This window comes from Oncorhynchus mykiss, chromosome 8 (genome assembly GCF_013265735.2).
Source record: "Oncorhynchus mykiss isolate Arlee chromosome 8, USDA_OmykA_1.1, whole genome shotgun sequence".
Taxonomy (NCBI): domain Eukaryota; kingdom Metazoa; phylum Chordata; class Actinopteri; order Salmoniformes; family Salmonidae; genus Oncorhynchus; species Oncorhynchus mykiss.
The window spans coordinates 66,370,134-66,381,933 of NC_048572.1; the positions used below are offsets into that span (position 1 = coordinate 66,370,134).

Below are 11,800 nucleotides of genomic sequence, written 5' to 3' on the forward strand. Positions count from 1 at the left end.
CACCTTCCATCAGGACAACGACCCTAAGCACACAGCCAAGACAACGCATGAGTGGCTTCGGGGCAAGATTGAATCGTACTACACTCGTCGGATGTGGCAGGGTTTGCAAACTATTACAGGGAAGCTGAATAAAGTAACAAAATGTGGAAAAGGTCAATGGGTCTGAATACTTTCTGAATGCACTGTATACATTCAGTTTAGCCTAAATTTTATCTGAGGGCTGGCCAATGTCTTTAATAAAACTACATCAAATCTCAACGGCATAAAACTGCCACATGACATTAAAATAAAAGGGCGTTACTATGGACAAAATGCCAACTTGACATAAAAAGCATAAAACATTCCTTTGAATTTACAGTTGGACCAATCCAATTTGAGGACAGAGTATGTAGCATGTCCATACAGTAGCCAATGTATTGATTGTGTCAGAGGAACATAAAATCCCAATCCCTGTCTAGATATAAGAGCTAGGTATGGAGACCAGTGGAGAGGTAGACAGCGTGTGACTGTTCTCCACTCTCGGACAGGTAATAATAGAACATGTCACCTTTAAACTCTCCCTCCACACATAGATACATAAGTTCCCTCTCCCTCCTAGCGATCCAACTCAATGCAGCCACGATTGCAGGTCTGTTTTCCTATTGCTAGGAAAACAGCAATAGGAAAAAATCCTAGATGCCAAAGTCCTGCCCTTGAGCAAGGCACTTAACCCCTACAAGAACTCCTAGTGCGGCAGTTCACCTCGCCAAAACCTATGTATGTGGGGTTGGATTAAAAGTGGAAGTAGAGCGATTTACATGGTTAACTGCCTTGCTCAAGGGTACATTGGCAGATCCCCCCCAGACCCCCCCCCCCCCCCCCCCCCCCCCCCCCCCCCCCCCCAGTCGGTTCAGGGATTCGAACCAGCAACCTTTCAGTTACTGGCCCAATGCTCTTTTGCACTAGGCTACCTGCCACCCCATGTGTGTAAACCAGTCCTAGGGGGTTTTGACATAGGCTTTGTTTGTGATTAGGTAGGACTAAGGCCTGCCCATCCTTATTGTGATGCAGACCGCCTCCCTCAGGGAAGGTGAAATCCAGAGAATGTAAAGAATGCTAGAGCTGAAGACACCTCCTGTCTCCCCAACACCCAGCTAAAGACACAGTGACCACCTGCAGGTCAGAGCTGAAAAGGGGGGGAGAAGAGAGTGAATGCATTTTCTTTAATCAATTATTTTAGAACTAGGGAGCTCCTCTATTGTCACTCAGGGATCAATCACACAGTTAACCTGGGCTGGGAAGAGAGGAGGGGTCCCAGGAGACAGACTAAGTATGGTGGGAAAAGCCCCAAAACAGAGAGAAGATAGAGCCTATGAGTGGGTGTGTTGTTACCTAACCTGGGGGTGGCCAGAAAGCTGACCTCACAATAAGAATGCCTGTTCTAGAATGTCCTCAGAGAAAGAATGAAAAGCCAAAAAGCCAACAAAGGATTATTAAGGCACAGCAATATCTGACCCTTGTGAGACATCAACCTAACCCAACCCAACCTTGAGATACAAAACTGTATTTCCAAAATACTACGCCTGGGTGGTGACCCTGCCATTTTGTGTAAACCACAGAGTGCAGATTGAGTATAGCAATAGACTAAACCTGATGTTGATGTTACTGATAGACAATCAATGTCCTTGAGTGAGTATGTTCACTAATCGAACGGCTTACTTACAGGTCTTCAGTTGACAGTGGGTAACGTATACAGAAAAGTACTTTGCACTTCGGCTTACCGACTTTCACAACCTTGAAGAGCAGTAACGTGGCTCAGCAGCAAATTAAAATATCCCAAAGGCGCCTTGTATTTGAGGATATGCCTCTATGCCATGAATCCAGAGTTTGGCTTTGGCTCTAGATAACCTTGAGTGAACTTAGTGGATAAAGCGACACAGCTCTCCACAGAGTGAGTACAGAGAGGGTCTCTTTTGACCAAAGTGGTTGTGATGTTCAGGGCAGGTCGTCCAGCCAATTCTATTAGCTTTAAAGAAAGTCATGAGAGGAGAATTACCCAACCTCAGACATTCTCCTCTCCTCAGATACAGACAGTGGCCTAAAGCGTGTGGCTGTGTGCTGTGACAGCCATGTAGGAATGGTGGACAGCAGTTGCCTGCAGCCATTGGTAATTGAGTAAAGAAGATACACCGTGTCTGGCATTGGCTGATTGAGTGGAATGACTTGTATTAAATGCATTACAGTGAGGTCAATAATATAAACCTATGTTAAATGCAAGTTATTTTGGAAGTTATCAGAGCACATAACACATGAACACCTCCAACTCGATCGTCAAGTTTGCAAATAACACTACAGTGGTAGGCTTGATTACCAACAACGACGAGACAGCCTACGGGGAGGAGGTGAGGGCCCTCGGAGTGTGGTGTCAGGAAAATAACCTCTCACTCAACGTCAACAAAATGAAGGAGATGATCGTGGACTTCAGGAAACAGCAGAGGGAGCACCCCCCCTATCCACATCGACGGGACAGTAGTGGAGAAGGTGGAACGTTTTAAGTTCCTCTGCATACACATCACGGACAAACTGAAATGGTCCACCCACACAGACAGCGTGGTGAAGAAGGTGCAACAGCGCCTCTTCAACCTCAGGAGGCTGAAGAAATGTGGCTTGTCACCGAAAACACTCACAAACCTTTACAGATGCACAATCGAGAGCATCCTGTCCTGCTGTATCACCGCCTGGTACGGCAACTGCTCCGCCCACAACCGTAAGGCTCTCCAGAGGGTAGTGCGGTCTGCACAACGCATCACCGGGGGCAAACTACCTGCCCTCCAGGACACCTACAGCACCCGATGTCACAGGAAGGCCAAAAAGATCATCAAGGACAACAACCACCCGAGCCACTGCCTGTTCACCCCGATATCATCCAGAAGGTGAGGTCAGTACAGGTGCATCAAAGCTGGGACTGAGAGACTAAAAAACAGCTTATATCTCAAGACCATCAGACTGTTAAACAGCCATCACTAACATTGAGTTGCTGCTGCCAACATACTGACTCAAATCTCTAGCCACTTTAATAATTACAAATTAGATGTAATAAATGTTTCACTGGTCACTTTAAACAATGCCACTTTATATAATTTGTACATACTCTACATTACTCATCTCATATGTATATACTGTACTCTATACCATCTACTTCATCTTGCCTATGCCGCATGGCCATCGTTTATCCATATATTTACATGTACATATTCTTATTCATTCCTTTACACTTGTGTGTATAAGGTATTTGTGAAATTGTTACATTACTTGTTAGATATTACTGCACGGTCGGAACTAGAAGCACAAGCATTTCGCTACACTCGCATTAACATCTGCTAACCATGTGTATGTGACCAATAAAATGTGATATTGATCAGGAATCCTTCAGTTGTACGATGTGTACACTAATGTCCACAGATTGAATAATACAAGGCATGAAACGTTCCAGCAACGTTTTAGTATTAACTTCAATTAACTCTTGAATGTCAAAGTCTCTTTCAGCAGCTGTGTGTCCTCTGACAATACTAAGCCTGGCATGCGGGGCTAAGCCTTGGTCAATCTTGACATCTGGCCCACTGAAAAAGTGTCCCCCGACCTTACCCTAACCCCCACCCTTATCCCCACCCTCACCCCAAGCCCACCATCGCCTGAAGACAAGCGTAGTAGGGGACAGAGGAGGGCCATGTGCTCATTGATGTGGTTTTTCCATTGGGTAATGCGTGCCCCAGATAATTGGGAGAGCTGAATAGGCGAGTCAATGTGGTAAGTCCTATAGACAAGTGGTCTCTCATGGTTGATCTACCCTTTATGAGCTCATTTGGTCCGTGGTGGCCTTGTAGGTTCACTCCCATTGTCAATTGTGTAATTGTTTGAACTAGCTCAAACGCCCCAAATATGTGGGATTTTACATGAGTTTGAATGGGAGAATTCTATTGAATCTCCAATCAACACATTGTATTATATGAGTATCATGAGGTTTCTTGTCTATGGACATTTGTGAAGGTTGGCTAGGAGACACTTCTGTGGCCAGTCCTCTTGTTGGCCCAGCTGTAAGCCACTACCTAAACACAACTTCTCAGCCTGAAAAATCTTGAAACTTCTAATCTCTTGAGCACAAGTGTAAATCCTCAGATCCCATTCTCACTGGAGGAGGGGGGGGGGGGGTGATGGATGGGGGGTCAGGTGCTAGTAGCTGACATTTTCTTGGTTTCAGGATGTTCACAGAGTACTATTAGTACTGAAATTCTGAAATGTTTCATGCCACTTTCAACTGTAAATAGTGCCACTTTTTGGTCTTCCGAGCATAACATCAAATCGTGGCATTCTTAAACACAGACAAAAATAGACACATTAGACCACAACTTTTATGAGACCACCCTCTCATTTTCTGATTTCCTGTCTACAATCTAAGTGATTGCATTTAAATGCCCCCCAGTCCTATTCATCTCTTAAACACCTCTACATCATGTTTCAGTTGAGAATAGTTCATTCATGGCCATGTCTTCCTGTGCTTGGGTGTAACTATTTACATTTGGGCTATCACAGGCTGTATAGAGAGGCTGGGCTGACCTGAACACAGGTCTACAGTACAGTAGCACTACAAGGGCTAACACGGCCATATTTCATTTCGTGCCCTCATTGGAAGCAATAACAAACAGAGCTCAGGGTCAGCCTTAAGGGCACACCTTTAAAGATCAATGTAATTAACATGAACATTTTCTGAAACATCACCTGTCTTGCTGGGTAATGAGCATCAGATTAGTTTATTTATCTAATTCTATATGAATACCTTCTAACCTGGGGTAAAGGTGAGTGGGAGGTCAGGCCAGCTAAAGTACTACATTACCATTAATGCAATAAATTGTTTAAGAACTAGATTCCTAATAACATCTGGGAGTACAGTACAGTTCACTAGGGACGTTTCTGCTGCAACGCTGTTCCCACAATTAGTAGGAATGGCTGGGCAGAGAGACCTGTTGAGATGCATTGTGTGGTCTGCCACTCATGCTTATTTGGGTCAGACAGAGGAGGGCCTGCGCCGTCTCTCTGGGTCTGCCAAGGGTCCCTTCACAACACAACAGGACAGAAGAGTTAGCAGTGTATCAGGGTTCAGACAAGCAAGCCCTTTCCAAAAACAAGAAGTACACAAATGCATGCGCACACACACAGACACACACACACATACTTTGGTAGGTAAAAAGAACACAATGCCTCTGGGTCTTGTTTTGTCTTTCAGTCCGCTCTATAAAGACTATCTAGCCATTTCACTGACTCACTCAACCAATCGGAAATCATACAGCACTGGTGGCATCACGTCACAACAAAATGTGGCAACATTATGTCCACACAGGAAAACAGTCCAGTAAAACAAACCTCTTTAGATTATTGTTCAGACTGAGACAGATTTGTTACAGTGACTGAGCAGTGATTCAGCACCAGCAGAGTTCATTCATAAATCTCCCTTTGTAGGGAGTGAAAGAGGTCAAATGTACAGGAGTGAAAGAGGTCAAATGTACAAGTGAGATAACTTAGTAACGTGCCCTCAAACTATGAACTGTCACTGTGATCATCACTGTCTAGTGTCGACTGGTATCTCAATGATTTGTAGCCCCCAAGTCACACTCTCCTCTAATTATGGTCTCACAGGAGAAGACTGGAGTCATTTGGTGTAAATATACCCATATGCCAGCAGCATTTATGATCTTACAAGTTCATTTTGAGCTCATGTTCACCTCTAACTAGCCTCTGTAGAGTCCCCAACAACCGAATGTTCAAGTTTTCAGGGGAAATGGAAAGAGAGCCTCTGACACGACTTCTGCTTTTTAACATTAACCAGGTGACATCTTAACTCCTGCTCCTGGATTGGTTGAACAGTGCAGAAGAGAACCTCCCCTGACAGGTTTTAATTTATTTTACACATGCTACGTTTGGTTAACCTCTACCTAACATTGAGAACAGTGTAGAGTTTGAACACACCTGGGATGTTAAATGTGTCACCTGGTCTAGTTCATTCAATGGTTCTCATGAGACAGCACTTTGATGAGGTGTTGAGATGCTGCTATAATCTAACAATATGTGATCTATGCAGCACAAACACAAGCAGACCAATCAGAGCAAGAGTTCACAGATGAGAGAGAAGACACCACCCAGCAGGAATAACACTCTCCTAGTCAAAAGTAGTGCACTATAAAGGGAATAGGGTGCCATTTGGGATGTTGCAACCTAAATGTGAGGTGTTGACAGGAGGTACATCTAGTCATTCATTCTCCATGCCAGTGTAATCTCTCTATGAATCTGTGTCAGGTCGTCCCCAACACAGCTGCATAATGGCCAGGGTTCCCTTTCACTGGGCGTGTTTCCACAACTTTACAGGACGGAGCAGCAGCAGACAGAGAGAGAGAGAGAGAGGGAGAGTGCTGAGTGCCCCCCATGGAGCCTCCAGGAACACTATACTTTATGTTCCCCTTCATTTGAACTCCTCCTCATTGGACATGATTTTAATGAATTCTAGTGAATTTAAAGCTTCATGTGTTGTTTGTCTAAAAACACATTTCCCTCTAAGATTGCTCTAAGATTGTAATCAGATAAGATTCTCGTATGAACTCATGTCACTTACAGTTTTCTAAGGCAGACACAAGATTGCCTTCACATTCAAATGTGGATCATCTTTAGATGAGGATTGTACTTACTAGCCTTTTCAACAGATGTAACCAAGGAGGAAACCTCACGTCTACAAAATAAAAACATTTGAGCACATGGAAAATATTGTATTCACGTCAACGTCCCAAAAAGGAAAATAACTTTCCATTGAGTGGCTTTTCTCCTCAAAACTAAAGCTAACCATTACATTATAGCTCAGTGACAACTTTTACAGTTGGTCTTTAAACACAATTCTGTTTTTCATGGCAATATACTGTAAATGGAGCTCACTGGGACCCTTTCCAAGAAGTGGAGGGAATTTCTTAGCCCATAAATCTTTGAATAAGGTTAATACTGTGAATTGTTCAACATATTAACTGGGCTTCGAAAGAAAACTCCCACTGGGGGTCACTTCACTGTACTTTATTGACCAAACATGAGTTCCTTCGTGAGGAACTGCACTAAACTAATATCAAATGTGAAAGGCAGTAATATTCGGCCCCAATAAAACATTTAAAAATCTGTGAAATAGACTTGACTGTAAAATGATGAAGTCCTCAGTCATATTTTTTTTTATACCTCAGTTAGCAGTGTATTTTGTGGGAAGACGACACAATCCCTGTTGCCTTTCACGTCTTAATTACCAGATGTTTTGGCAATCGAGTGATGATTATTTTTAGAATTACGACATTCCTACACATACATATATACATTCCGATGTTTTAACGCAGACATCTCAAAACTGCACATTGCGAATCAGAATTATGTTATTATACAGGCTTTTGGTATTCTTTATTCTAATTTGACTCGAGGCATAGTTAACATGATATTCTCCAGAGCCACTCCATTAGACAGCAGATTGAAAATGAAATATGTATTTCTGAATAGCACTTCAGCGATTAACTTAAGTCTGTGTTCAACAGATGGTACTGTGCAGAGTCAGGTTGATGATAAAGTAACAACCTTAGATAACAGCACAGTTATATCTCTATGGTAATAACAATGTCCTAGTGAACCTTACTTCATAAGGTTCCACAATAGTGCACTTGTCTGAGATGGCAAGCTGAAGCATAAATGGATAATATCTGCTCACCAACTCAATCAACATTAGTCTGTAGCCAGAGGGGATGTTTTTGGCTTTCTTGGTTTGACTTAAACCCAGTGAATGTGCAGCTCTGTAAACACAGAAACCGTATTTAAACCCTGTCACACAGGGTTGGAGAAACACCCCAATATCATCCCTCCCTCTCACGTCCCTGTCTAAAACCCATCGAGAGAATGGGCTGGGAGTGTTTTCCTCCTCTCCCACTTCAAAGTCACTTTTCCACACGGGCATGGTCAGCATTACAAGCATGTGGACAAGAGGGAAGACCTAATTTACATAAGAAGTGACCACACCAGTTCACACCCAGGTGCTGTGTTTAACCAGACCACTGCTTCCAGGTCCACTGTGCACACATGAGGATGGGGAGGAGACCATGTCCCATCAAACAAGCAATAGAACCACATCCTATAGCACAGTATATGAGGACCCATTGAAACAAATTCAATCGATTAGACATGCTAAATTGGAAGGGGGGATATCTATACACTCTAAAAAGTGTTCATTTATACGTATTGTACTGTATATGACTCACATATTATTTTGAATACATATGCAAAAAATGCAGGTCCACATAAGGACGTCATATGATCATATAACTCAGACTAGCTCTGAATCTGTTTATCAAATAGTTGCCTTCAGCTATTCATACAATACAATAGTTGCATTCAACTTTCAGTGTGGAGGTAACATTTTCAGCTGACGGGTCATTTGAAAAGCATCTGAAGCCTGGGTGGTCCAATGTAATGTACACTAAAATAAAACTAAATAGGCTTACATCTCACAACTTAATGCCAGAGTCCTTAAAGGCCCAATGCAGACGTTTTTATATTCAACATCAAATCATTTCATTTCTGGGTAACAATTAAGTACAGTACTGTAATATAATTCCATTAAAATGGGCAAAAGGAGGTTTTTAGCAAATGTCTGGGAGTGGTCTGAGTGGGGAGGGAAAAAACAAAAAAATCGCTGTTATTGGTATCGAGATTTGGTACTCTCTTTGTTATTGGTCTATTAACCAATTTACAGCATGGTGATGTCACCATTCAAAGCTAAAACTGAATTGAAAAATTATTAAACTGATTTCTTTTCTCACCAGTCTGCACTCAATTACCCATAATGACAAAGTGAAAACATGCTTGTAGAAATGTTTGCACATTTATTGAAAATAAAATACAGAAATATCTCATTAACATTTATTTATTTGTATTTTTTATTTCACCTTTATTTAACCAGGTAGGCAAGTTGAGAACAAGTTCTCATTTACAACTGCGACCTGGCCAAGATAAAGCATAGCAGTGTGAACAGACAAAACACAGAGTTGCATAAGTATTCACACCAATGAGTCAATACTATTTAGAAGCACCTTTATCAGTGATTACAGCTGTGAGTCTTTCTGGGTAAGTCTCTAAATAGCTTTCCACACCTGGATTGTGCAACATTTGCCCATTATTCTTTTCAAAATTATTTCAAATTGGTTGTTGATCATTGTTAGACAACCATTTTCAGGTCTTGCCATAGATTTTCAAGTAGATTTATGTCAAAACTATTACTCTGCCACTCAGGAACATGCACTGTCTTCTTGGTAAGAAACTATTGTGTATATTTGGCCTTGTGTTTTAGGTTATTGTCCTGCTGAAAGGTGAATTCATCTCCCATTGTCTGGTGGAAAGCAGACTGAAGCAGGTTTTTCTCTAGGATTTTGCCTATGCTAAGCTCCATTCCATTTATTTTATATCTTGAAAAACTCCCCAGTCCTTAGCAATAACAAGCATACCCATAACATGAAGCAGCCACTATGCTTGAACATATGGAGAGTGGTACTCAGTAATGTGTTATAATGGGTTTTCCCCAAACATAACACTTTGTATTCAGGACAAAAAGTAAATTGCTGTGCCACGTTTTTTGCAGTATTACTTTAGTGCCTTGTTGCAAACAGGATGCATGTTTTGGAATATTTGTACTCTGAACAGGCTTCCTTATTTTCACTCTGTCAATTATGTTAGTGGAATGGAGTAACTACAATGCTTTGATCCATCCTTAGTTCTCCTATCACAGCCATTTAACTCTATAACCCGTTTTAAAGTCACCATTGGCTTCATGGTGAAGTCCCTGAATGGTTTCCTTCCCTTCGGCAACTGAATTAGGAAGGACGTCTGTAGCTTTGTAGTGTCTGGGTGTTTTGATACACCATCTAAAGTGTAATAATAACTTCACCATGCTCAAAGGGATATTCAATGTCAGATTTTTTTTACTCATCTACCAATAAGAGCCCTTCATGGCGAGGCATTGGAAAACCTCCCTGATCGTTGTGGTTGAATCTGTGTTTGAAATTCACTGCTTGACTGAGGGACCTTACAGATAATTGGATGTGTGGAGTATAGAGATGAGGTAGTCATCAAAAAATCATGTTAAACTGTAGTATTGCACACAGTCCATGCAACTTATGGACTTGTTGGGGGGGGGGGGGGGGGGGGGCAGACTCACATAGACTTGTTAAGCACTTATTTAAGCTTGCCACAACAAAGGGGCTGAGTACTTATTGACTCAAGACATTTCAGCTTTTCATTTTTAATTCATTTGGATGAACATAGTCCACTTTGACATTATGGGGCATTGTGTGTAGGCCAGTGAAAAAAAATCTAAATTGTATCCACATTTAATACAGGCTGTAACACAACAACATGTGGAAAAATCAAGGGGTGTGAATACTTTCGGAAAGCATGTATAAGGAAATAACACTGATTACATTTTTTCACACTTTTGCAGTTAGTTTCATCACCTGTTGTACAATATGATATAAAACACAGGAATAACGTAATTATGACCGGCACTGTGGCTTTAATTGAAACAATAACAAAGCAGTTGCCCAGCCTCTGTTTTAGTAAAAAGCCGAGGGATGGCCTGGAGAAACGTAACCACTCTCAACTTCATAGACAGAGCTATAGATGCAAGGACTGGCCATCCAAATTAGAGTTTGAATCATGTTTTGAGGATATACAGTGTGTGTTTACATTTACATAGTTTACAAACATTGGAGTAAAACAAGCTTATATGATTGGTTCTGATGGGGTAGAACAGTTGAACTAAGCTCACAAGGCATTTATACGTTATATTTTTCAACAATCAATGGGTATAGAGTATAACATTCATTTATAGGTCCAAAAATCGATTTAGCAGCTAAGGATTCAAGCTTTAAATCAACTTCCTCGCAAAGTGATCATGTAGCCTTTAGCAATTTGACATACTGTATGTAACCAATTTCACATAATGAAGGTTATTTGAAAATAAGATACTTTTGTCTTTCAATTAGCCCATGTTCATTCCAAGAGTAGTCAGAGTCAAGACATTCTTTACCGCGGAACACGTAGCAGGTCAATAGCCTAGGCTTTGAGAATCACATACAGCACTTCCAAGTAGCCTATCTCCCCGAAAAAAAAAACATCAAATAGACCTATATTAATTATGAATACTTACATTTCAAAACGTCTTACCTTCAATGACCTCAACCGCAGTAGAAAAGTGATACAGCAGGACGAGATGAATAACCAGAGACCACCTGGACATGCTGGAGATAAGCAAATGATGTTAGGTGAGTTAGCCCGAAACTTTTTTGGTCTTCAAAATTAAGCACAAAACATTCAAATAAACACCCTTACCGAATAATCATTTTGGGCTCGATTTGCAAAATCCAATCATTCAAAATGGTCCTTAACGTGCTTAGAGTTGGAATCTGCTCTCTCACGCGCTCTGTCTCCTGCGGACCTTTGCATCTCCTGCGGCTGAGTGCACTCTCAAGCTCTCTCCCGCGCGCGCGCTCTCTCTTTCTCTCTTTCTCTCTTTCTCTCTCTCTCTCTCTCTCTCTCTCTCTCTCTCAGCCTGGAGTAAACCCACCAATCGAACAAAGACATTCTCAGTTCTTCAGTGAGTCACTGGCCCATGGACATGGAAATCTGACTCCTTAAAATCCCTCACTGAACCGCTGCGTTAAACTTCTTATCCTCGCAATTTTAATGGCGACTAGCTGAACTGCCA

At 41.8% G+C, this 11,800-nt stretch overlaps 1 protein-coding gene across 2 annotated transcripts in view; it reads right to left on the minus strand.

The window, feature by feature from the left end:
* LOC110530389 (collagen alpha-1(XV) chain) overlaps nt 1–11,597 on the minus strand; it is a 43,461-nt gene extending 31,864 nt beyond the window's left edge. The window contains exons 1-2 of one of the 2 annotated variants that reach the window (XM_021613394.2): nt 11,425–11,597; nt 11,260–11,333 (exon numbers count right to left, since the gene is read on the minus strand). In XM_021613394.2, coding sequence (XP_021469069.2) covers nt 11,260–11,333; nt 11,425–11,435 — 85 coding nt within the window. In that variant the 5' untranslated portion in view covers nt 11,436–11,597. Of the gene's footprint in view, nt 1–11,242; nt 11,334–11,424 lie in introns of those variants that run through there. The other variant, XM_036986008.1, reaches the window with a different exon arrangement.
* Nucleotides 11,598–11,800: the final 203 nt, after the last annotated feature.